The 26,143-nt window shown below is 45.0% G+C and overlaps 1 protein-coding gene across 4 annotated transcripts in view; it reads left to right on the top strand.

The window, feature by feature from the left end:
* The window catches only part of PAX7 (paired box 7), a 105,945-nt gene that overhangs the window by 36,948 nt on the left and 42,854 nt on the right, over window positions 1-26,143 (top strand). For all 4 annotated transcript variants that reach the window (XM_075773141.1, XM_075773143.1, XM_075773139.1 and 1 more), the window contains exon 6: window positions 13,402-13,601. In XM_075773141.1, coding sequence (XP_075629256.1) covers window positions 13,402-13,601 — 200 coding nt within the window. The remainder of the gene's footprint in view (window positions 1-13,401; window positions 13,602-26,143) is intronic.

Genomic DNA, 26,143 nt, shown 5'->3' with positions numbered 1-26,143 from the left:
TTACCAGCTGAAGAAGTATGAATATCAAAAGGTTCATTAAACATTCCAGCTAATTTTCTCTGGTCTGTAAAATTTGGTTGGGAAGAAGGGGTGGATGAAAGGGGTTAGGCTTTTGCATGGTCAGTGCTCAGCTTTCAAAACTGTACATGGCGTGGAACTAACTTACATATTACTGGGCCCCTTGAAGGGTGAGCGATTCTCATGTGGGCTCATCAGTAGCTGGACAAATATTTTTCCTGTGACACTTTGTGCACTTGCTCTGTCTGTTCAAGCTGAGGGTGAGAATTTTCCTCTTGTAACACTTCACTGCTTGGTTTTCAAGTAGGTTTCTTTGGGTTTCTGACTCTTTTTTTCGAGTGAGAGTTGTTGGTACCTATTTTATTTGCTGGTTTTGCTCCAAATCTGTTTTTGTTAACTGCTAGTGCCAGTCCTGTGTGTAGCTCATGGGATATTTTTCACACGCCCACCACCTTGCTGGCCTGACTGCCAGAAATTAGCTCCTGCCACAGAATACTGCATGTGTCTCTGTAGGTCCCAGAGCCAGGCACACAAATCTTCTGTTTTACACAGTAGTGGTCATGGGGGAACCAACAGTTTGACATTAGAGACATCACATCTCTAAACAACTCAGGGGGCTCTCTTGATTTCTGTGACTGGCAAAGGGCACATGGTCAAAACTGAATTAAACCAAGACCAGAGGCCTCTGCAAAGATCCCAGACCCATTTGCCACATGTGGGAGGGGAATAAAAAAAAAAAAAAAAAAGAGCTTTTAATGTCTTCTCAAATCCCAACTTCATCTTGCAAAGGAGCCTCTTCTTAATGGAAAAAAAAATTAATCAAATAATTTGAAAACAAATCAAGATTTTTTCATTTCAGGTCAGCTGAAATGTTTCTACTGCCTTAGATTAAAATCTTTTGATTCTTTAGTTTAAAAAAGCCAAATGGCCCCATCAAACAGAAATTATTTGAAGCTATCCTGAAACACTCTCACCTCCCTGCATTTGGGGGATTTGAGTGTCAAACTGGAAAACTCAAGATCTGCACAGTTCTAACAAAAAATAGATCTAGTGGTAGAAATACCTGTTCCCATCTGTGACTGACAGGCTAAAACATTATTCTGCACGTATTTAGTCTCTCCATTTGGTGAGAGCAGAGCTCTGCTGCACACATCCTTCTGGTTTAATGATGGTGGGAAATGTTTTTGACTTTGCTGTTCATCTTGAATTCCTAAGCAAGAAGTAGCTGTGAAAGGTTTCAGCTTATGCTGTGTGTCTGTCAGGGCACAGTTGCCTCATAGGATCACAATCCAAGAGGAAAAGAGACCATCACAAGCTCCTGAAAGATCCCTTGTTACATTTTGAAATACTTAAACAATGAAGTCATGTATCCTGAGAAATACTTGGCAGATAAAATCCACATATATAGGTATTTACCTCCTGAAAAAAACTCCTTTATAGGGCTGGAGACTTTGAAACTAATTTGTCTGGATCGTGGCCTCATGGGACAGTTGTGTCCTGCCGTGATCAGGGCTGAAGGACGTGTTCAGCACAGCTCTGCTCTGGTGGTGGGATTGGCCTTCCCCTGCCCCCCCGGCAGAGGAACTAGCATCTGAGGCTGCAAGTATTTAATTTGGGCACATGTTCTAACTTTTACGACAAAAATAAAACTTCAGAGCTGTGATCTGAGTGGAAACGGAGGCTGTGGACATTGTGTAGTCTTCAGAGAGCCTAGCTTGGCTCTGAGCTTAACACAATTTAGTTCTCATGGAGCGAGCTGTCTCTTTTATTTCAGCTGGGCATGTTCACTCTGGAACCCAGTGATGGACAGTGTCAGCAGAGGAGAATGTTTTATAGTCAGTGCTAACAGGCATGAAAGAGCAGCAGTACTTCTATCACGATGCTGTGCCTGCTCTTCTGGGAAAGCATCTTGTATCAGAAGTGGCAAAAGAATATCTACTGAGCTTTAGGGTCCCATCAGCAAAACAGGCACTTCTGTTGCCTGGCTTGTTGCTCTGGACTGGAAGTTTTGCTGGCAGCACAGCTGAGGCTCTGTCACTGGTGGATGCCTTGGAGCACCATCATGTAATAAACAGCAGCGTGTGAAGAGGTGGTTTATTTGCTCTCTTGTGCATACACTATGCCTGCCCTGAAGCAAATGTCTGCCAAGCAGGAGGCAGGATGTAATACTGAGCAGGTGAACGCAGGTTCTGGTTTGGCTGTTGGGCTCCTGTCCAGTTTGGTTCTCGAGGAGAATCCCTGTCCCAGGACCTGTAGTGAAAGCTGTCATATAAGCCTCTTGTCCTCACTGGTGGTCAAGAATAAAAGCAAAAAGACACTGAACAGTTAGTGAGACAGCAGGTAGCAGATCTGTAATGGTGTCTCTTTTTGGCTGCCTTGCCCCTAGCTTGTGCTAGCGCAGCCCCCTCGCTCGTCGACCTTGTCTTGCTCTGAGCCACCTCCTCCCCCCTCTCCACCCCAAGCTTATTTCCCGGCCGCTGGAGGTTTTAATATTCAAGGCGTACCTTCCACATGAGCTGTGCTGAAGAGTTGACGTGTCGGAGTTTATTGATATCACATCGGGCTGCGCAGGGCTGTCAGCTGCACATTCAGCCTTTAGCGACCCCCTAAGGTGCGGGCTCTGGCAGCTCTAAAGGAATCTGCACAAAAACGCCTTTTTGTTTTGTCCAAGGTGAGACAATGCGAACAGGGCCCTGCACCAGATGACAGGGCTGATAAAGGACCAAGCGGCGCAGGGATATCTTTCTTTCTTTTCACTCCTTCATTCAATCCTTCTTTCTGTCACTTGCATTCTCTCCTCCCTGCACTTTTCTTTCTTCTCTTTCTTCTCCCGGCTCGGCTAGCAGAGAGCAGCAGAGACAAGCAGAGGGGTTCAATTGCAGGCGAATGTCACAGTCCAGCTTCTCAACACATTTTCAGTGGCAGCCAGAGTTGCTGTTGGCCAACTTGACGAGGGACATGCTCTGCTTGTGGATCCTTTTCTCCCAAAGCTCTTTACAGTCACGTACTTTGGTGTTTTCTCCATGGGCTGAAATTAATGTAAAGCAGTGAGTGTTTGTGTTTGTTGGGAGAAAAGCAGGCAGGGGAAGAGCATAAATACGGAGAGACAGACAGAGGAGCCTGCAGAAATGCAGCACAGAGAACAGGAAAGCAACTGGAAGTAGCAGTGAAGCAAGAGAGGATGTGTGTGTATATGCACACATGTATGTATACATATTGTCTATGTATATATGTAAATAAAAAAAGCATAAGGACAGAGGAAAGGGAAGGAAGCAGAAGAGGGGCAAAAGAATCGGATGTTCTCCAAGGACACCTGCCTTAACGACTTTTGCTGCATCCCTCTGTTTTCACAGACACGGTGGAGGACAGAGTAAAGGAAACAAAGTGGTTGCTCGTGCCCGCTCTCACACACCTCTTGGCTTCAGGCGGTTGGTCTGACATTCAGATAAATGAAGCAGGGCTTGCAAACAGCAGGAGGAATGTGTTTCTCATGTGTGGTTAAGTGGTCTCTGGTGCCTCATTCTCACGGGCTGGTTTTTCAGGATTGGGAAAGGTTTATGAGGTTAAATTTGTTTATCTTTCCTGAAAGAGTCTTATATTGAAAGGTCTTTAACTTGATGTATCCAGCCAGGGAGGCCCAGGGCTAGAGCAGCAGAGGAACTACAGGACAAGATTAAGGGCTGTTGGCAGAGCTATATAGGTGTTTAGGATGAAAATAAAAGAGGGTGTTGCAATTTGGGATGGAGGAGCAATGATAGAGCTGTGCAGGGACCCCAGAGTAAGAATAGCAAGGCAGCTATCGGCCAAGATTGAGATGTGCTGGCAGAACATGTGGGGCCCAGAACTGGAACAGAAGGGGTGGCAGTACTTCAAGTACATGAGCAGAGCTGTGCTGGGACAAAGCCAGGAGGAGCAGAGGTTGTCACAGACGAGAAACTGTGAAACCTGGATTAGTGCGCCTCGCTAGGATGCTAGACATCTGAGATGGCATGTCTGTGCATACGTGACATGCTGATGAACATGTTACACCGAGTGGATTCCAGCCCAGAACTGGAGAAAGGTAGCTTTTGCTTAGGTATCACCCTATGGTGCTTCTTGGTGCGTCAGCTTTGAGGAAATTACCGAGTAAAAAGTACTGGAGTAGGTCAAGGACAGGGGATTGGGACTGGCATAGAACAACACAGGTTTCTGAAGATGACAACCAAGGTATAAAGGCAAAACTGCCCAGAGATGCCTGTTGTCTGGCTGGGGTCAGTTCTGAGTCTCTCTCCTGTGGATCTGAGTGTTATTTTCACAAAGGTGTTTGAATAGTACAGTGTCTTTTCTATTACGGTATTTGTACCTCCAGACACCCTCAGAGGGTGGTCGTAACGCACGTGGAGAGCAGTTAGATATTGTATTATGCTCAGAATGAGGCGGCAAACTGGTGTAACAGGCTCCTGAGGTTCACCCTGTTACTGTAGTGGCTGTGATGTTATGTACGCTTGCTGCTGGGAGAAAACAGGCATGGCTGGAGTGCAAAAGGTTACAGCAAGGTGGGCATCACCGGGATTTCCTTGCATCTCTTTGGCTCCTAGCTGGAGCTTCAACCTAGTCGAGGCATGGCATGAACTTAGTGGGTGAGAGTCAGGGACTCAAGCTGAGCACTGGGGAGAAAGGCTACATGCTGACTTGGGGCCGGGCCATATTGCTGCCCCAGGCAAGTGCTAAATACTTCTGCCAGGAACAGTGCTGAAACAAAACACAGAGTACCAAGCTAAACATGTACATTTAGTTTTACCCTGTGGTCAGTCACTGACCACTGATTTTTTCAGCCCCAGGTGCCGTATACATACTAGTGCTTCCTGCCTGGATAAAGGGCTTGGCTTCATACACTGCAGGCCAGGTAATCTGTCTTGGGTTTGCCTGCTTCTTTGAGTTGTAAGTCAAGGCAGTTATCAAAGGATCAGATCTCTCATCCTTAATGCTAGCAGGCTTCCAGCATCCTGGGTACCTATCCCCAGTTCTCCTGTGCAACTTAGACCCTTAAGTGGGATGTATTTCTGCTGCTCCATCAACTTCCCCACGTCTATGAGAAATTCTTTTAAGGGAGCTGGAGAGATGAAGCTGAAAAGGGAAGAAAGCAAAAAAAGGAAAACTCCAGAGAAAGCAAGCAGACCTTTTCTTCCCCCTGTATCCCAGCTGGTCTCCCTTTGCTTCCCAGTTTTGGGAGCGCTATTGATGCCTCTCTAACTACATCGTTTCAATTCAAGTAGAGGAGCCAGCAAGCCCCTGCGGTCCCTCTCGTGCAGCCCTCCACTGGATCCTGCGCCTGCCACAAGCACGCGGCTATGAATATTGAAGTGAAAAAGGGGCCTTTTATGGACTTCACAGATGTGCTTGGGAGTTGGGGCAGGCCTCATTACCTCGGGGTTCTTTAAAAGGCCAAACAAAAGCCAGAAGAAAGAGTGTTAGGGGTGGAGGGGGCAGGGAGGCGAGAACTAGAAAAAAGTTGAAAGAAAAGAAAAGACGACTGGAGTTGATGGATATTCCATCTGTTTATATTCAGGCCAGTGCTGGGAATTAACAAAGGCTGTTGGAGACGTAGGCTCCTTTTTGCCTGCCCTCCCTCCCTATCTTCCTCCAAATGTTCTGGATGATTTGGTTTTGTTCACTATTCGCAAGAACAGAATATGTTGTGTTTTTTGTGACCATGTGTCTTTGCGTGGGGGCACTGCAGCTGGTACCTATGCTGCCAGACTCTGATTTGCGGTAGGATTTGCTGGGGCCCTGATGTCTCTTACTACTTTCACATGCAGAGTAGATGGAGCCTCCGGGACCAGATCCCTTCACCGAGATAAATGAGTACGGCTTCTTGGCTTTTACCAGAACTGCATGTCAGCAAAGCAGTTTGCTTGGTCTATATGCGTGGCATGGATTATGAAAGAGCATCTGGTTAGGGATGCAATGCCTTCTTCTTTGTGGGCTTGGAAAACCCCTCATCTAGTTGAGCTTCCAGGCAAAGGTACGTTCTTAATCTGAATGGAGTTACCTGGAACAGCCGCAATTCAGGAGGAATGGAGTGAGATGTTGGCTATGTCTTCTTCACTCAGTGCAAGTCCTCATATTGGCAAGAGGCTTTTGGTGATGGATGACTGTCCCAAGGAAAAGAGTCTTTCTAGCTTTTTTTTTTTCCAAAATCTTGTAGTGACCCACTTGCAGATGTGCCTATGAACCCAGCTAAAACTGAGCCAAGAAGGCCAAGGTACTCGTTCAAGGAGATGTAAGGATTTTATATGGAAGTGAATTTTGTACCTCTGTGCATCCCAAACTGGCACTCTAACCAAAGAGAAGTTTATATTCTTCTGTTTGGAGACATATATGTATTTCATGGCCAAGTGCCAGGTGAGATACTCCTGTATAAGAGTTTTCTTAAAATCCCCAAACCAATCCATGAGTTAGGAGGCAAATTCAGGCATAGCTGGGAGGAAAGTAAGTTTGGAGTGAGTGCTCAGGGAAGTAGGACAGCCAGAACCAGGTAAAAACATGTTGCACCACCTTTGAGCCTTCAAGCCCAGCATGTGAATCTGGGGCTCCTCCTTGGGATTCAGACATGGAGAAATGGTTGGATACCATGTTCCACGCCAGAACAGGTTGTGTGGTTCTCACTGTGGTGATCCTGCTGGCTGGCTGTGTCCTGTCACCCATGCGTGGGCAGGTGTGCATACTTGGATGCCTTTTGCATATGCTCCCTTTTAATGCATAAACCTCCAGCTTTCCTGTCTCCCTCCTTCCTACAGCTTCTCCTTCCACATATGATCTCACCCATTCAGTAGAGATCTTGACCTAAGGGAATTATCCAGTTGTGAAACACCTCTCTCTTTGACACCCCCCCTTTCTATCTTCCCCCTCCCCGACAGACACACACACACACACTGTCTCTGCCTTCCTGTTCAAGAGCATGGGCTCCACTGTGAGTATCATTTCCAAGTTGTAAAGCTCATAATGGACATTACCTCAGTCTGTGGTTTGGTTACAGCTGGCCAGTTCAGTGCCTGAATAAAAAAAAAAAAAAATAATAGAAAAATACCCAAACCTTTATCTCCTAAGGCCCCCACACTAATGCTTTGCTGAACACTGCAGTCCCCAGCTGAGCTGTAAATGACTTTTTCATTTTCCTAGGCCGGCTACCCGGTCTGTTTGGTATTCAAGGGCACCCCACCAACAGGCACTATCATTCTGCTTGGGCCGAATTACTTGATTAAAACGCATATCAACTATTATGTGATTCGTTTTCTGCCGCTGCTCCACACCACAGCCCTCTAAACTATGTTAAACTGTAATACAGCTGCGCAGGCACGAGCAAATGCTGGAGAATGGGGAGTTTACAGGTTGGAAAGGGGAGGGAGGGGGAAACCCAAGCTTTATTGTATGTGCTGTGTCGATTATTGGTTTTCTTGTGTCTGGGAATGTGCTTGCACAGGGGAAAGGGAGGGGAGAGATGAATTTGAAACACCTCTGTCCCCCTTTGCAGTCCCACCTGTTGTTGAAAAGGTTTGGAGGTGAGCAGGGGTTATTCTGCGCGCACGTACACACCTCTCTCTCATTTTGAACTCAGGACTTCATCATGTTCCAAGAAGAGAGAGAAAAGGACGTTCTGGTTTTCATGTTGGAAAGAAAAATCAAGGCAATACAATTCTGTGCTTGTGATGCTGCCACTGTGTCGCCCTTCTCTCAGGCTTTTCTTAGTCTTGTTTGCATTTTGATGGGTTTTGTTTGCTTTCTGCCAGAGGGAAAGGCAGATGCTAAGAAGTCAGGGAGAGTTTCAGCTCTTGCTTCTGAAGCCATCGACTGCAGGGTCCAGCACAGGGGACATGCTCTGTGAATAAACAGCTGCATCTTTGTGATCCTTGTTCATCCCACCCATTTGGGGGAGTAGAAGGTGCGAGGTGTGCAGTCCCACCCTTCTTCTCCACAGATGTACTATAGCCGATGTCCATGGCTAGGATCTCGGCTATAACATATCTTATTACTTTAGGCCCTCATGACAAGGTACCCAGAATCCGGAAATATTTTCACCTGTGAGATGGGTACCTCTTCACTGTCTCGTGGCAATGAAGCTCCATTTATTAAGGCAATGGCAGGCAGCAAAAGCTTCACGTGGCAGGTGAAGACTGCCCTTTTCAAGGTCTTTGAGAGACTCGTTAATTGTCCTCCAGCATAAAATAACTTGAAGTTATTTTATGTACCTGAACTTCAGGTACATATGGGACTGGAAAAATGTGCATGCGTATGTTTATGCAGGGGTAGCAGCATGACAGCTTTGGTGGATGGAGAGCATTGTGAAGAAGGGGGGACCTGGTGTGGGCTGTAATGTGGGGTAGCTTGGATCTTGCTGCTACCTTCAAAGTCAGATTTTCTTACTTCTCTCATGCCATTAAATCCAAGTTCCCCTGTGGCTGCATTACCTTCCCGGCCAGTCACCTCCAGATCTGGTTTGGTGGAGCATTGCTGTTGCTCCAGCAGTATGGGTGAGTTTGCTACAGCCAGTTGCAGCACAAAAAGTGCAGTTATAGCTAAGCTATTCACAAAACCATTCCCTTCCCCCTCTTCATCTCTCCCCTCCAACACACATTTAATTTTTAGGATGGTGCAGCTGGAAGCAAGAGAGAAAGAGAGGAAATGAGATGAGAAATACTGAAGGAGAGAATGTGCAGCTCCCCTTTACCCTCTAACAAAATCCGATCCCCACTTTAATGAATGCGTTTTCATGTCTGGTCCTGTCTGCCAATCCTTCCAGACGGCACCAAGGTGCTTCAAGACAAGGCAGCAGGTCCTTGTAGAGCATCAAGGGCTCAGTCTGAGCCTGGAGGGTCTTGTTGTGACCGATTCCACCTAATCCTGTTGATTAATTTAACTTCAGGGCTAAGAGGCGCCCAGAAGCAGTGAATGGAGGTGGAGAGGAGAAAGGCAGAGGGGGAGGAAGGGAAATAGAGGAGTAAAGGGAATGGAGAGAGGGAGGATGCATCCAGTCCATAATTATGGAGGGTTTTTCTTGTTCCTTTCCTCGAGCTCCAGTCTACTTCTATTCCTTTCAAACCTCTCCAAAGAGCTCTGCCCAGCTCTTGCTAATTGTACCCCAACCTGAATCAGCAGCATTATTCAGGAATGCGAGTTTGTGGGCCATAATTTACACATTCTCTCATGCTAGAATGGGTCCCAAGACAAGCCCAGGCTTATATTTGTCACCTTTCCTATGCCATCCTGTACACACACCTGCACACATGCTCTGGCTACACTGATTTCCATGGGGAGAAAACAAACCAGTTTTCCCCAGCTGATGCTCCCTGAAGATGTGGGACTTGACATTGGTCCACACAAACCTTTAGCAAGTCCCTTCACACAGTCGTCTCTCCTCCCTTGCACAAGCCATGTTGTATCTCTGCTTCAAGAAGGTGCCTGTACATTTGAATAGCCCCCTTTGAGCAGAGGGAAGAGCTTCTGAATTTTCACACTGGCATACTTGCTTTCATTCCCATAATGAAGCCTATGTCTCTTTATTTCTAAGAGTATTGTGAAACAAAGAGATTTGAGCAGCTAGGGATTTTTCTTTCTGAGCTACAGAGCAGTTACACTAAATAATAAAAATAGAATTGCCGTAAAAGAAAAAATACAGTTGGAACAGTGTGCGTATCCTGTCATACACATACTTTTTTCTGAGTTTTTCCTTTTCTCTGACTTGTCCTCCCATGAGATTTTCCCCTCCATTCACCTATCCATTCTGTTCTTTTCTGTCAATCTTGAGCCAGTATGATATCCTAGGGGTGCTGCGTATCGGACAGCTAGCTGTTTCCCATCCTTCATCGCAACTAGTGATTGGTAAGCCACACAAGAAGCTGCTGCTAGATATTTCTCCACCTTAGTATTTACAGGGTGTTCACTGCTGTCTGTGCTGAGTAAGTGTAAAATGCTACCAGCACATGCGAATGATTATTTCTATGGCAATAGCCCTGTTGTGCTGGAGGCTGCAAACTAGGATTCTCCCCCTGCTCATGCTGCTGGCAGTGCCATGCATCCATTTTTTGTGCAGGGATGTGGGGCAAAAAAATGAGGTGTTCAACCTTTGGATGAATCCCCCTGGACTTGCCTAGCAGAGGAGTCTCCTTGAGTTACTCCCACGGCTTTGTAAAACTTCTCATTGCACAGAAACTTTGCAGAGATTATGGCAGTGGTTTGTCTAGCAGGTTTCAGCTGCTTGTGAATGGAGGAGACCTGTTAGATCCTTGAGTTGCATCTTAGGCAGGTAAGGGAGGCTCTCCCCTGATAACAGGGGATGCATTAGATAATAGGCTCGTAGTGCAGTCTGTCTCAGCTGAAAGACTTTCTATATTATTTAATGAATCTGTGTCTGACAGGAGCAGCTGCATCGTACAAAGACCAGCTGGTTCCAGACATACCCTGGGATTTTTCTTGCTCTCTTGGTTTCATCTTTGTAGTCGGGTTGTTGGAGCCTTGGACTTGGCACAAAGAGCTGTGGCTTCTTTTCCCAGCTTTGCTCCTGACTCACAGAGTGACCGTAGGTGGATGACTTCCGCCATCCCTGCCACGGTTGTAAAATGGAAATAATGCCAGTTGGGAGCTGTTTGGAGACTTGTGGATAGAAAGTGTTACGTCAGTTTATGTGGCAAGGTTTGGCTCTGTACCTTTTTAACCCTGTAGCCAGCGCGTTACAGATCCTCTTGTAGACTTCTTTTCCTCACTTGGGGAGATACTGGGTCCAGGTTTGTCGTATACAGTGTAGGCACTTGGACCAAGCAAGCAGATGAGCTGTAGGTAGATGGTACAGCACTGCTATCAAGTGGGCAGGAGAAGATCTTAAAAAAAAAAAAGAAGCCATTTTGACATTGGTGTCACCATAGTACTCGCCAAGCAGGTTGGGGCTTTGTTGCATGAGGTATGAAACATGCTGCAAATGCCAATTTCTGTGCTAAAGAGCTCGCAGACTGGAAGTTGCTACTAAGCATGTGTACTAGCTATATAGAAATGAATATAATACTATAAAGAAATATGCTCAGCTGCAGAGTTAAATGATGTTTAACTTAGTATATTTTCCGTCCCCTTCCTCACAGTGGCACTCTCACATCCAGGACCAAAACACACCTCCATCCTTATTTTTTTCATATCAGATATTTCCAGAAAGGATACTAACTAATTAAACCAATAATAGTCGGTGACTTAAGTGATTAACTTAAAGAAATTTACTGTATGCTATAGGTTTCCAGATGTGCTTTTGCACAGCATGATACTCCAAGGTCCAGATGTGCTTCTGCTTGCCCCGAATCATCTGGGACCCAGATGTGGAGGGCTGTTATTTTCAAGTACAGATGTTCCTTTTACACCACTTGAGACTCTAGACCTTTCCTGAAAATGGACATAACCAAAAAGCTAGTTTACTAACAAATTTCTGCCTTATATCGTGAAACTGTCTTTAAAATGTGGGACAGATGCTGCTCCTCTGAAATAAAAAAGTGAATTTCTCACTGACTTCATTGAGAAATAAAAGGTTCTTGATTTAAAAAGATGAACATGTGTAAAGACCTGGTGTATTGGTAAGCCAGAGCTAGAAGAAGGGTCTTGAGGTGATGTTTTCCCAAAAACAAGCCACCCACTCCTCTGCAGCAGAGTTTCTCTGACTCCAGCACAACTGTAGTTAGCTGAGTTCCAACACCGCATCCTCCCCGTGAAGCCCCAAGACATAAAAGCATTTTTGTATTGCAGCAAGCTGAGTGCAATGGCATTTTGTGGTGATCTCAGTATAAACAAGTGAGCTCCGATGAGATATTGGCCTCGTACTCCTCAAACTGCTGCCGTTCTCGAGCAGCTGTTGGGGAAGTCACAGCTGCCATTCCCAGCTCTGAAAAGAAAAAGGCAGATTTTTGGATGATGATAGTATAGGAGCTGAACAAAAAGAGAGGACTGAAAAACAGTATTAGTAACTTTAGGGAACTTTATCGTCAAGATGAGCATATGTAAGTCCTGCGTCTAATCCTAAATTAGCAAAGGTTTAGCCAAAAGAAAAAACATTTCTCTGCAAGCACTGTTTAAGCAGATTCTGGCTCTCAGCCTGCTGTGCAGTTATTCTGAAAGATAGCAGTCAAACCTGCTAGGGAAGAAAAATGAGCACATATTTAAGGAGTCTTCTGTTTTCATGAGAGAGAAGGAAAAGGTGACAGAGGCCAGATCTCTCACCTAGCTGAAAGGTTTCATATATCATATTCTTCCTTCTCTGCTGCCATGAACCAGTGGCACATTTTTCAATGTCGCAAAGGCAGACATAAAGTTTGGGCCTGGCTGAGATCCTCCATACGTCAACATCTGCACCACAGGGAACCCGCACATCGCACATCTTTGAAACCCAAGCTTTGCTCCATGAGAGGCCTCTGGCAAACATGAGACTCACAGGCAATGCTGTTCTCGGTCTGTCCCCTCTAAAACCCACTGGGTCTGACTGTAGACTTGGTGAATATCAATGTGATGCTTTCTGCTCTACCTCCAGGCAAAAAAAAAAAAAAAAAAAAAAAAAAAAAAAACTGGGCTTACTTATCCCAGCTATACTTACTTGGGTTTGGTACAGGCCTCAGGAGGCAATAGATGTGGTCCAGGGCTCAAGGCAGGGAGAAAGGAAAGGCAGAGGTCCAGGGCAAGTGAGGTGGAGGAAGTGATCAATTAGGACTTTCATGGCATCCTAATGCTGTAGAAGTCTGGCTTTGTGCAAAACTCCTGCTGAAACTTGGGAAGTTAAGAGGAACCATATCCTGCGGGCAGCCCAACCTACAGGTGATGTGGAGTTGGAAAGGTTTTTTTTCCAGCTCTAAAAATTCCTAATATTTCTTTTTTTTTTTTCTTCCTGAGGTGGTTTAAAAAAATTGAACTCTCAAACACTGATACCTGACAAAATGCAAGAGGAAATTAGGCTGCACTAGTCAAAGCATCATGTATTGAATTTTTTAGGTGCTCATTTCAGCTTCTACATCTTTTCAGTGTAAAATGTGCAACTCACAGTCATTTCTAATAAACCCTGGCAATTTCTTGAAATAAGTCAACAACTGTAAGTTCTTTCACTGTAACAGTTTGAATAGTGGACTTTGAACCATCCCTTTCCTGCAAAGAGTTCTGATTTTAATAGGTTATTTTTTTACAATGTGGAAAAAATAATAGTAGGAAACTACAGAAATAGCGTAAAACTGGTAGATGTATTGTACGTGGACAGAGTATTTGTTTTGATGGACACCATCACAGTAGAACCGAAATTACTTCACTGGGCTGCTTACCTCTTCCATCCAGCCTTTCTCCCTCTGGTTTTTAACCACACAAGCCTCATCTCCCACTTTTTTCCCACCCCAGGTAACAGGCTGGACGAAGGCTCCGATGTCGAATCCGAACCAGACCTGCCTTTGAAGCGCAAGCAACGCCGCAGTCGAACCACTTTCACCGCTGAGCAGCTGGAGGAGCTGGAGAAGGCCTTTGAGAGAACCCACTACCCAGACATCTACACACGAGAGGAGCTAGCTCAGAGAACCAAGCTCACCGAGGCCCGAGTTCAGGTAAGGACTAGAGCCAGCGCGAGTCAGCCTGGTGACTCAGCTTCTTGTTTACCTTGGGGAAGGAGATGGCAGGGCTGGGGCTGAGGGTGTTGAGAGGTGGTAATGTGGATGTGCCTCCTCTTTGGGGCCACATTCAGAAGGATCTGAGACTTAAAGCCAGTTCTGCAGATTCCCACGTTCCCATGGATTTGCAGATATGCCTTTTGGATTTGGCCCGTTGCAGAGGTACCAGCTGGAGGGTTTCCATCCAGGTTGGGACCAGGAGCCAAACTTTCCCTAACTTGGCAAGGCATTTAGCTCTCTGTTTTCTGGTGGAGGAAATTCCTCCGTTTGTCTAGGAGGGAAGCAGTGTGTGTGCATGTTTGTATTTGGTGTTTTAGGAGAAATCACACCATTTACCAACCTTGCCCAGGGGAGCAGATCATATTTTGCAAAGTTTGCAAGTTCTGTGTGTGAATTTTCATAAAACTTTTTTTCCCTCGATCTCCAGAGAGTACAAAAAGGGCGGGGGGAGGGAAGAAGAGGGGAGGAGCAGGAAGGGAGGGTTTGGAGCTGGGGGATTCTGACATCTACACGATTAATAGCCCTTGTGGGAACTCCACACAGAGACCCTTATGTCTTCCAGATAAAGGCTGGGTCAGCAGTGTGTGCAAACACGCAGAGGGATAAGGAGTGTGAACAGATCGGGGGGTATAATAGAGTCCCTTGGGGAAAGGGAAGGAAAGGGGGAGGGATCGGGGATTGTGCTAGGTTAAAGAAGTGAAATGGAGACCCCAGCAGTCCGTCCTCCGTGCGGCCAGTGTGATTAGGTTTCAGGCTAAGCACAGGGGTCTCTGCACGCAGCCGAGAGTTGAATTGCCGGCACTGAGAGAGGAGGGAAAGAGTACTCCAGGCTTGTGACAAGGAAACAGTCAATTAACTAGCTCCTCCGAAACAAAACAGACTTTTTTGTTCTGCGGTTCTCAGGATAATGAGCTTGATGTACATGCTTGAGAAGCCAAAACTGCCAAAAGCTTTTGCTGTTTTGCCCCAGCTGTCTGGGAATGGATATTTCCCCCACACCTGGGACATTCGCTGGTTAAGGACTTTTCCCATTAGCCCTCTTTCCCAAAGAAGTGCTAAGCCAGTCACAGCACTGCAGCAGATGCCCTCTCACCACCTCCTCCAGCTTTCTCTTGAGATTTTCTTCAATCCGTCATCCCTCGAGATTTGGCTATGGAGACCACAAAAAGGAAATCTAGCAAACTTTAAACTCATTTAGTTTTGATCTTAGCCAAAAGACCGTGCCAGAGTGTTCAACAGTAATAGCGTTAATTTGCTAGCCATGTAGATTCATAGACAGATGGAGCCTGGGAAAGTGGCTAATTTAGGTGATGAAGCTACCAAAAGTTAGAAAGCATAAATTCCCCCATTTTTGTTTTGCATATTCTGTTTCTAATTGGTCTTGCTTGTTGTAGATGGACATAAGATGTTGAGGAGGAAATAAAAAGAGATGATTCTCTGGCAAACAGATGGAAAAAAAAAAAAAGGAGTTTAGGGGAGAACAGAGTTTAGGTAACACCTTTTTATGGGGTGAGAAAAACCTGCATTGCATGAGCCGTGATGTGGGCATGCTGGGGAGGAAGGGAAAAGCCCTGAAGTGCCAGGGAGTGCTAAAACCAGAGGCAGGTTCTCTCTTTTCCAAGCTGCTCTGACCTCACTGTGACAAGGCTTGGGAGAAAGGAGGGAGGCAAAAAACAGAAAGGGAAAGCTAAATAAATAAATAAAGAGAACCTTTCCCTCGTCTCAAGCTGTGATCTCCGAATCCCCCTACTTGCTCCCAGGCAGCTTGCGTGGAGGTTCCTGCCAGGGCTCTAGTAGCAGCTGTTCTCCGAGGCACATTCCTGATGGCTTTCTCATTCCGACATCCTGGCAGAGTCAGCTTCTTCCCACCACTTTTAAGCCTGCCGCCCCTTGTAAAATTTTCTGGATATCAGAGCAGATCTTTTACTGGCTCTCGGGACCTACAAACATTAGTCAATCAAGTTCTTGTGGAAAAAAAAAAAAAGCCACACACATCCACACATGTACCCATCCAGCAGGGAATCTTCTACCACCTTAAGAGTTTTATTCCCGTCTCAGAGTTTTTAAGGCCAAGAGACATGCTTTGGATTAAAAATGGCTGTAATAACAGCCGAGATCAGGGTTTCTGGGTGTTCAGGGCCATGCCAACATCCACTCATCTGTCTTGTCCCCAAAAGCTTATCGTGTTAACATGTAAAATGGCAGACAGATGTATGAAAAGTATTTCGTGACCCATAGCCACAAAAGAGACTCGAGAGCAACCTTTGCTGCTCCTCAGCATCTGCTCGTTGCTTCATCAATCTCTGGATCTCAGCGCTGCTTGTCTGCTGCGCAGCTGGATCACACCAAGTCTCTGAATCGCAGCTCAGGTGTTGCTATCGGGCTTTCTTACTGTGTTGCATATACACAACATCCCTGCATGAGAATCCCATTTTGCTAATCGCTGTGCAAGCACTGAACAAAAATAAGTTGGCCTGTCTCTCTTTCTGCTTCTTTCTCCTTCTCACCTCTTTGCTTTACCATGTGAAAGGTGAATTTACCTAAGCCTCGTTCGTTCTTTCTGGTACCTGAGTATTCATGTACCATAATCTCTTCCACGTGAAAAGCTGATAGCTCTGTTAAACTTTATTGGCAGGCCTCAGAGTCTGGCTGGTTGTGCAGCTGTCCAGCTAAGTGGAAGTTTGACACGTTGACAGCTAATAAAATTCTCAAGCTGGACAACAAGAGGGGGTGGTGTGGGGAGCAGTTCCAAGCTCCGGTTTCTCATCTGCTAGGAAGATCATGGGAGGGTGAGCAATATTTTTGCAAGGTCACTGCGGTGTCTGTGTGGTTGAGATGCAGGATTCCCGCATTCAGACTTCAACATACCCAAAGGTACTGAGCCTTTAAAAGGTTAATCCCAAATTGAGCATAGCCAGGGATGAGACTGCCACGGATTTCCAGAAGGATCAGAATTACAGTGCCAAACTCGTGCCCAGAGAGGCCACCAGTGGAAATTCCCACTGACTTGTTTTTGTGCAAGGCAATGTCTTGCCTCATGTGTCCACACTGATTGTCCAGTACTGAACAAATTCTTGACCATCTGCAAGCTCCCATTTCCACCCCTTCAGAAAACAAGCTGTTGAATGCCAAGCATTCATGGATTTAAAAATTAAGTCTAAGAGCTAAGCAATTCACTTAGCTAATTTAATGGAAGCTTTGATTTTGATCTTGAAGGTGTTTTAGGTTTTTACACCAGTTTTTGCAATTATCTAACTGATGATGTCAAAGTTTTTATATGGAAAGAAAAGCCTAAATGGGATTCTGTGATAATTTTGAAACTTTTCTCTCTGGCATTTCTAGAGAAGGGACATTTTTCAAAACAACCCTTTTCTCATAAACAGTTTAGCTTTGTCAGTACGGTGTTATTTCAATAGGAAAATAGTTTTGTCAGGAAATTCTTGTCCAGGTGCACAAGCGACTTCTCAGAGCAATGCTAATGTCCAAAGAGACACCAGGTACATCAGTAATGGGTCTAGGGAGTTGAAACTAATCCTTCTCCTTAGATGATCTCATTCGTGGATCTGTTTGCCCAAATGTGTTGCATTTTTAAGGCTAGTTACCAACAAACCTCAGTGCTTATTTCTTTTTTTTTTACTTGAACAATACAAACAGAAAGGAATGTAAGGTAACAGAAAGGAATGTAAGGTAAAACAAAGCAATGCGTATGCCCAAATTGTCCTCAGGTCAGCACCGTAGTCCCAAGTCACTTAGGAATTTGTGCACTGAAAATGTTTTTTTCACAAATAGACCTCAGTGCATAGGTTCCCACACAAGCAGCTCACCTCCATTTTTCCTTGTGCTGACCAAGATGTGGCAGGCTCCAAACTATTATCTCATAAAGCTTTCCCAGAAATCTACCAAAATTGTTCCCAAAAAATAGATGGCAGCTTTTGCTTCTCAGCATCACCTGTGAGTGATTCAGATGGTCATACCACAGGCAGCTGGGTATAAGCACGCATACCACTAGCAAGTACATTAATCCCAGTTCCTATGGTTTGGGCAGTGGGTGCTTTCTAGAAATAAATAAGAAGCGCGAAGAGGTGGGTGCGTTGTGATGCTGATGTCTGTTATTAATCCCCAGGAAATTCCATGCACTGAGAAACCGTTATTTCAATAACAAAATTAAACTAGACAGCAGGAGTCGCAACCCAGTGCTTTATTGATCATTTTTATGATGGATACCATTGTGATTTCTGCCTGAGAGAAAATGGATGTTTCATTTAATAAAAAGGCTCAGAGCAATTCTGTCTCTGAAGTCTTGGTGCATTTCTAGGCTACTCACATAATACGTATTTTATGACACAGTTTCAAACTGTAGTAAACAAACAGCCATATTCTAGATCATGCTGCAGCAGCTCAGACTTGCCAAATGGAGCACCAGAAGAGAAATTCAATTTTGCTTGAAATTTTTCACAAAGCAATTCTGTTTTCCATGTAAAGAAGCAGAAAACCATCATTTACCAGCAGTACTCTGAAGTCTAGTTTCCAGAAAATACATGGATTTCTCAGGAACTCCTCAAATATCTCTGTTGTGGGCTAGTGGGGACCCCAGTGCTCTTTCACCAGCTGTCACTGTGGTCAAAGGTCTATCCTGTTCCCTGAGATGGTGCTTTGTGAAGCTGAAGGTATTATACGGAGGGACGGTATGGCGGTAAGCAGGCCTCCCCCAGCTCTGGGCATTAACTGGAGTCATGCAAAGCTGCTGGAGCCTAATGCTGTTTGCCCGGTGTTTTGCTTCCCAAACTCTTTGAGATGTGTCCAAACTGGCTCTTCTGAGGCAATCCCCCTCCCTTAAAGGTCAGCTGAGAATGTTTTCTTTCTTCCTGAGGGTCCGACTAGTTTACATTTCTTGTGAAGAGGGCTGCGATGAGGTTATGACACAACAGCTGCCCTGTGTTTTTGGCAGCAGCCGGGGCACTGAGAGACTGTGCAGAGGAGCCGGCAGTTGGGGCTCGCGTTGGCAGAGGCTGGCTTGGCACGCTTTGTTTTCCACGGCACGGGGCCAGCCACGCTCTCGCACACCGGAGCGGCCAGATAGACAGCCCACAGCGAGAACAGCCCCTGGCACCGTGGCAGCTGGTCCGTGAGAACCGCAGTGGTGCTGCCGGTGCGTGTGCCCAGGCACGTCGAGAGACCAGCGGTGCGATGCCAAGCGGCATCCAGCTCCCGGGAGAGGTCGGGGCGAGGGTAGCGCGCTGTTCCAGCCAGCTTTCAAAAAGCAGCTCCGCAAGGTAAAGCCAGCGAGCGCTGAATGGAGCCGAGATGGTGAGGAGGGTCCAGATGCTTCCCCCTCATGTCTCATGGAGATCTTGCTGCAGAAGGATGTTGCTAATGAGAGAGAGAGGTCGGTTGCAGTCTTGTAACATTACTTTCTCTTTGCTTTGTGAATTGGTGCTTGATGTCTCACGGCATCGCTGCTGTTCCTTCACATCTCTTCAGCCTGAATTAGAAACCGAAATGGAATTGGATTAAAGAAAAAAAGAAACCCGTTGCGTACTTGTCTCAGCTAATACGCTCCAAATAAGCCCTCAGTCTATTTACTAGTCACATAAAAAAATAAACAAACTGTAAACTCAATTTCCAGGTATCCAAACTGCAGCGGCAAGTCGTTTTCCGCCCGAACTTTGCCAAAGCCAGAGATGATCTTTTAAAATTGCAAGCACGTCCTATGTCCGTATCTGAGGGTTTGCTTAGAAAAGCATCAGCACTTTTTGTATTCGTAGTAGAATTACAGTAACTAACCCCCTTGGAAATAGAAATGTCCCACTGACAGGGGACGCAGTCCCAGCCATGTAAGCCTAAGGGCATCTTGCTGGAGAGAGTCAGCGCTATTTCCTTAAGTATATTATACTTTACTGAAGATGAAAATGATAAGCCTAATCCTATAGTCCTTCTGGCAAAGCATTGGTTGAAATCAACTGGAATGAATATAAACTTCAGGACTTGCAGCATAATTTGACAAGACCAGCTTGTTTTGTATGTGTGGGGCAGGGAATCTGTATGAAACAAATGGACAAATTTATGACAGAAAGTGCTCCTTTGAACTTGCTGGCTTCTGCAAATGGAGGAATCCATTCAGTTCAGTAAAACATGATTTTTAGATAAAATTGAGGATTTTTGTGTTGAGATGCAAAACCTAGAACTGATGGGTTTGATTGTTTGTTGTATTCTGCTTTTCTTGGCCTGCTTTGGACCAAGGAGCAGAACTGCCAGCCTCGTGGTTGCAAGCTGCAAAAAGGATCCCCTAAACAATGTGGTAATGATTTGATTTTCTTACAAAGGAAAGAGGGCCCAGAGGCCAAAGCAATGAACAAGATCCCAGTTCCTTGGGTGAAGCGGTTGTGTATAACACTGCGCACTCAGCTGGTCTAAATGGAAGTCAGTGAAGTTGCACTGATTTATAGCAGCAGAGTGTCTGTCCCATTGTATTAAAAACAAATAGGGCCTCCCAGAGGTTTTATGAGAAGAACCTTTATCACAAAATTTCCAGTCCAACGAGGGTGTGGACCAAAATGTTTCTCATACGCTTTGCTCGTATGCTCTATGCTGAGTCTCTGATTCTAGCAGAGACATCACCCAGTGTGTGCTGGTGAGGAAGCGTGCCTTTGCTTCCAGCAGCCAGCATGCGTGGCTCTCGTCTGATCTCAATCTCCCCAGCTAAGGAGGCTTTCTGTTTACTGGGAAATATTAAATAGTTTCTGTTTGTTCAACGTAGTTTCTGTTTGGTCAACAATTGAAAATGTTTCTAGTAATTGGGAGAAGGGTTTGCCAGGGTATTTTAATCTTTGAGCTGCTTCGCATCGTGTTTAAGCTATTTTTAAAAGCTCATAGCTTTTTCTTTTCCAAAGAAAATCCTGATAGTGGCAATCGATGTGCTGCTGGTTTGCTCTTAAAGTCCAGCGTATCTCTAGCCAAACAATAGCAGCAGGAAATCAACTCCCCAACATCTCATTCACCTCCGTCAGGTGTGAACATCAAAGCCTGTTCCAAAATGTTTAAATGCAACTCTAACACCATTAAGACTTGGCCGTCTAAGAAGCAAGTGTTCAAGTAGAGAGAAAGCACTTCATAAACCACTCTACCTTGCAGCTGCTTTCTGACAGCAGTGAACTCATCCTAATGTCTTTCAGCTTCCACAAGTCCCATTCATCCTTGGACACGGGGTTTATAAAGAGATAAACAGATATGTAAATCAGAGGTTTTATTTTAAATTTTATTTTACCAGAATTTTCTCTGACAACTGAAATAATCACTGAGGAGCTTAGTTTGTAAAATATAGAGCTGGAAAACACAACATTTGCAAACAATCATTCCGTATGCAATAGCTATTTCATTCAATGATCATAGTATTTATAAATAATTAAAAAATATTAACATCTATTACAGTAAGTGGTAAAGCCGCATCACTGGGCAGGGCAGGGCTGGGCTTGGAGCTGTGAAGCCATGAGTTTATACCTGGGTTTAGGATGTCTCAGTGTGAAAGTGGACAGATCTATCCCATTTCTCTTGCCTCCTGTTTCCCTGTCTGGAGTATGAAATCCATTAGCAGTTATGAAGTGTTCATCCTGTGATGATCATTTAAAGGTAGAGATGGCCTTTTGGTTGAGGAAGTGTTTGTGACATGATTAATTCTTAGACAGCCGCTCAAAGATTAGAAAGTATATTGCAAGAGTAAAGTGATCAATGTCACAATCAAATATTTCACTTCTAACAATGGTTGGTTTAAAAAAAAAAAAGAAAAAGTGGTTTGCAAAAAAATCCACATACCACAAACTGTTAAAATTCTTCAGTAGATTGTTATAAATAGCTAACACCTTCAGGAACTTGGATGTGCCAGGAGAAATATAGGCTAAATTCATTGGATAATCTCATTTGTGAAGAGACGTTTGTTCTGCTCCACTAACCTTGTTTAATATTTATCTTAACGATATCACCCACAAGTGGCAGAGGCTCAGCGTTTTAGGCACTGAACCAGTCTCATGATATACAGCCGTACCCCTACGTGCGCAGATAAAAATCTACGTGCTTAAAATTTGTGCGCTCTCATGGGATTTTTTTTTTCCTCTTGTTCTTTACAGAACTACCTCAATAGCCTCAATGATGCTTGTACGTCTCTGACGTCTGTTTTTTGCACTCCTCAGCACCTGGCAGAGGAAGCGTAATCATCACTAAATTGTTGTAGGGACTTACAGGATCCCCACTCACTGTAACATCTCGGCCCTTTCCAGTCTGGGAGGGCCGACTCTCAGCACCATCTGAAATAAGGTGTTGGGATGGAGCAATAACTACCTCGGACTCTCATCACTGTTGCTGCTAGAGCTCCTGTCTAAAAGCCTTCTGCATTAGAAGAATCCTGGGAAGCCCAGGATTTGCAGCGTTTATGACTAGTGTGGACAAGGCACTGCAGGGATTTGCCCTGGTTGAAAGGAGAACCTGATCTGGCAGAGTCGCCTCTATGCAACCTGGGGAGGGACCTCATCTGACTTTGGTGGAATTTTTTTGGTGTGCTTGGGCCATAAATGTCCATATGATTCTATTCCACCTGGTTTCTGCAACCTCTTGGGCCTGCGAAAGCGAACACATGTTGCATCTCTTCTATTCCACTGGAGAGCAAAGGTACAACTTGGCTTTTCCATCCCTGTTTCCATTTATGAGCTCATTTATCCCATCTATCTTTCTCCAACATCAAGTCCTGATTAGGCTGAGCAGGAACACAACAGGCTTTCTTTCCCACAGGAGACTCTTTTTGACCTTCCTTTCCTCTCCTTGTCTGACAAATTGTGGGAGCTGACCCATATCTCAGCGGCTGCGGGGATAATTCAGTCCAGCCCCATGCTGGCAGGCAGCTGTCTCTGTAGCCCTTCTCTGCTGGTTGAGAACAAGTGGCTGGGACATCTCGGGGCGGCCGTTGGCAGGGTTGGGTGCGGGCGTTCAGGTTAAATAAGAACCAGTGCTAACCTTTGCCCCAAACCCAATCTGGCTGGGAGGATGGGCTCTTCTGAAATCAGCTGGTTCTGTGAGGCAGACAGTGATGAATTGGAGAGGTTTCTTAGTCTCGCTGTGCCTCCGTCTCCTGTCTGTGAAGGGGATGGTGAAGGTAACAGATGGAGTGATATTCTGTGATGAACATGTAGTGTTCAGTATCCATGTAGCAGCGTACCTGCTTACTGAGCAGTGTGCATGTGGCACAGTGAGAGACTTATCTGGACCCTGAGCATGACTAGAACATGAAGAACCTACTTGGATATCTTCTTTCAAGTTATTTTCCATGAGGGCATTTCTGTAGCTATCTGCTTCCCCTCAGCAGAGCTGAGCAGTTTCTGTAGCACATCTTCTGTCTACTTAATACATTCTTTGGAAGACAATTCACAGGGACAAAAGCCCCAAATTTCTTTAGCAGGTACAGACTGTTGTCTTTAGTGACCTATATTATACTTCCATACCCTTGGAAAGCAGCACATTTACACAGCACAGGATCTTTTTGCTGTGCACAGACAAATGATCGCAAAGAACTTGTCTTTTCAAGAAAAAAAGCAGGTTTCTGACATGCTGTGGGGTTTTTTTGCTGTTGGGTTCTTCACATAGCCTTTTTCCCCAAGTGCTGGCTACATTTGTCCCAGCGTAAAACTCCAGTCGTGCGATCCAGCCCCAGCAGCCTCTAGAACGTCTCCATAAGCAGACCAGCAGCTTCAAAACTTCCTCCTCTTCCTCATCATCTTCCCACCAGTCTGGTTTTAGCAGCCATAGCCTTCACCTCAGGCTTAACATGGTGTAACAGGATCCTCTGGCAGGGGGAATCTTTAGTGGCTGATAAAACCTTAACTGTTGTGAAATGAAAGCAGGTCTCCTTTGAAGTGCGCCTCGCATTACAGTTAGATTCTCTAGCCTCTATATTTCAACTACCAATAAAATGATTTATAAGCATAAAGGCCTGAGCCACCTTTAAGGCGGGGGAAGGGAAAGAGTTGCTAACGTCATTAGCTGGAATGTATCTTCTCTTTTTCTGTGGGTTATAAATAAGGGGCAGAATCAACCTGTTTGGGCCATGAAATGTCCGTTCCTCTGCACGGGAAGATAAATCCTATCAATTTCTTTGTGGAAGGTTTCAGTGTATTTGCGGCTGGTTTCTCCAGCCAGGCTCTGTTAGGAAGCACTACGTTTAAGCGTGTAGTTGTGAATCTCATTTGGTGCATGTGTATTTACTATTATTATCGTTTATTATTTGTTTTGCTATGATGCTCCAGCCAAGACAGAGATCTTGCTGCGCTGGGTATGGCAGTTAAAGAGAGCCTCTATCTCAGATGGCTGATTGTTGAAATAAACTAAAATGGAAGAAAATGTGGGTTTTATCCTCAATTTAGAGGTGGTGATCTGGTGCGTGGGTTGTATGAGGACCAAAATTTGTTGAATGCAGCAATGTTTCCACTGACTTCAGATCAGAAAAGCAATAGTTTTCATGAAGTCACAGAAGGAGCCCATCGCATAATTAAGAACTGACTTTCTTTCTCTGGTGATAGCTCACTGTCATGAAAATCAACTTTCCTTTCTTCCCAAGCCCGTGCACATTGTAGACCCAAGTGTGCAAGACACCTTGAAATGGCCCCTGCAGAGGCCTTTTCAGTCAACTCTTCCTGGTTGTAAAAGGATCCAGAGTGTCCTTTTATCTCCCTTAAAAAATAAAGGAATACACGCCCTTAACTGGATGTGAAGAAGCAAGACGGGAGGAGTCGTACACACGTGTGTGAATTTTAATTCTGAACAGTGAATGCAAATATGTGTTTGTGCACGGACGACAATAACCTCACGTGGTGTGACATAAGACAACACAGATTTCTTCAAAGTTGTGGTTTGATCATATGTTAGCGAAGCCAACTGACAAACCACCACAGGGGAGCTGAGTACTTGTGGGGATATTGCTGGAGAAATGTGTCCTGTACTAGAGCATCTCACTCCACATGTTTCTTCTGAACTTCTAATCCTGAGTGGATTTGCCAGCATCTGGCTCTTGGTTATAAAAAAGGAACTTTCCCACCCTTTGCGATGTCGGGAAAGTGTCAGAAATCACTGGAGTGGCTTTTACTTTCTTGCAGTTTAGTTTCTCTTCCCGTCTTGATTCCTGCATTCATAGCTGCTTGGTTGTGTCTTCCTTTCAGGTATTTGAATTTTATATGTTATTCTCAGCATTTTTTTTTTTTTTTTTTGAGTGGAAGCTCTTCCAGCTGTGAGTAGGCCTTTTTCTGTGAAGAGAGAAGGTTTATTTATCTCCTTATGTTCAGCTAACAGAAATATTTGGACAGTTTTTGTGTCCTTAACTGTGAAAGTGGAAGCAAATTTATTCTATTCTAAATGATATGAGAGGAAGAGCAAAGTTCCATATCCCTAATGAGCATGAATCACGCATACATCCACACATGAGAAAAAGATGGGACCATCCTCTTTGCATGACCAGGGCAAACAGAAGGTTATTTATTCATTCATGATGCTCACTGCTCCTAGAAACTGTGCCATGGATTGAACTGTATAAAAGAGTTGTAAAGTGCTACAGCCCTTAATGTTCATTCATTTCTCTCTCCTTAACTCTGTCCTAGATTTTGCTAGCGACTTTTGGTGCCAAAAATGGACACAGCGATTCTGACCTGCATGGACTTTGTTGATCAATGCAGATCGGATGTAAGCTGACCTATTTCTGTCACGCTTTTGGAAGGTGCTAAGAGGTTATGCTGCTTCAGCCAGTAGTGCAGTAAGAGCAGGTCTGTAAAAAGACGCCGTTAGTGCCAAGGGCCTGACATCAGCACTGTATACATTTCAGGGGGTTTAATTTAGACCAGCTCTTCCAAAGAAAATGAGGCTTTTCTTGTTTTCACTGTACATAGATGTAAATAACAGCGTGAAGTGAAGGACTGCCCAGGACTAGGTCCTTCCTAGCCATTATCAGCTAAGGTTCTGCTGTATTTGGGGCAGAGAGTTTTGTTTTGGTTCACAAGATGTGGGAACAGTTTGAACTGCAGCACCTCAAACCCTTGTAACCCCAGCTTCTGATCTGATGGTTGAGCAGCTTGGAAGCCTGATGGAGGGTTTTTTTCCCCCCGGAATGCTTTACACTCTTGATTTTTTCTCCATTTTTTCTCGTTGCTGTGAAATTTAATCGTGTTTTCTAGCCCTTTAGGCCTCACAAAGTCCAGCAGCTGCATTCTCATCTGGCTTGAAAGCTTATCCGCATACTTCTGAACCCCAAACAGGGATCGGGCCTGAGAGCCTCTCTGATTAAATGAAGTAAACCAAGCCCAAGAGACTGCTTGAGAAGCCCTTTCCACTATGCAGAAGGGAGATTGACCATGATAAAACACATCAGGGCAGACAAATGCATTTAGAAAAATCTCCCCTTGAGTCTTGCAGGTAAACTAGCACTGTAGGAAACACAAGCCCAGCTTTGCACG

This window comes from Balearica regulorum, chromosome 21, assembly GCF_011004875.1.
Source record: "Balearica regulorum gibbericeps isolate bBalReg1 chromosome 21, bBalReg1.pri, whole genome shotgun sequence".
NCBI lineage: Eukaryota > Metazoa > Chordata > Aves > Gruiformes > Gruidae > Balearica > Balearica regulorum.
Note: the sequence above shows the minus strand (reverse complement) of the source record. Positions and strands in the feature narration are given on the sequence as shown.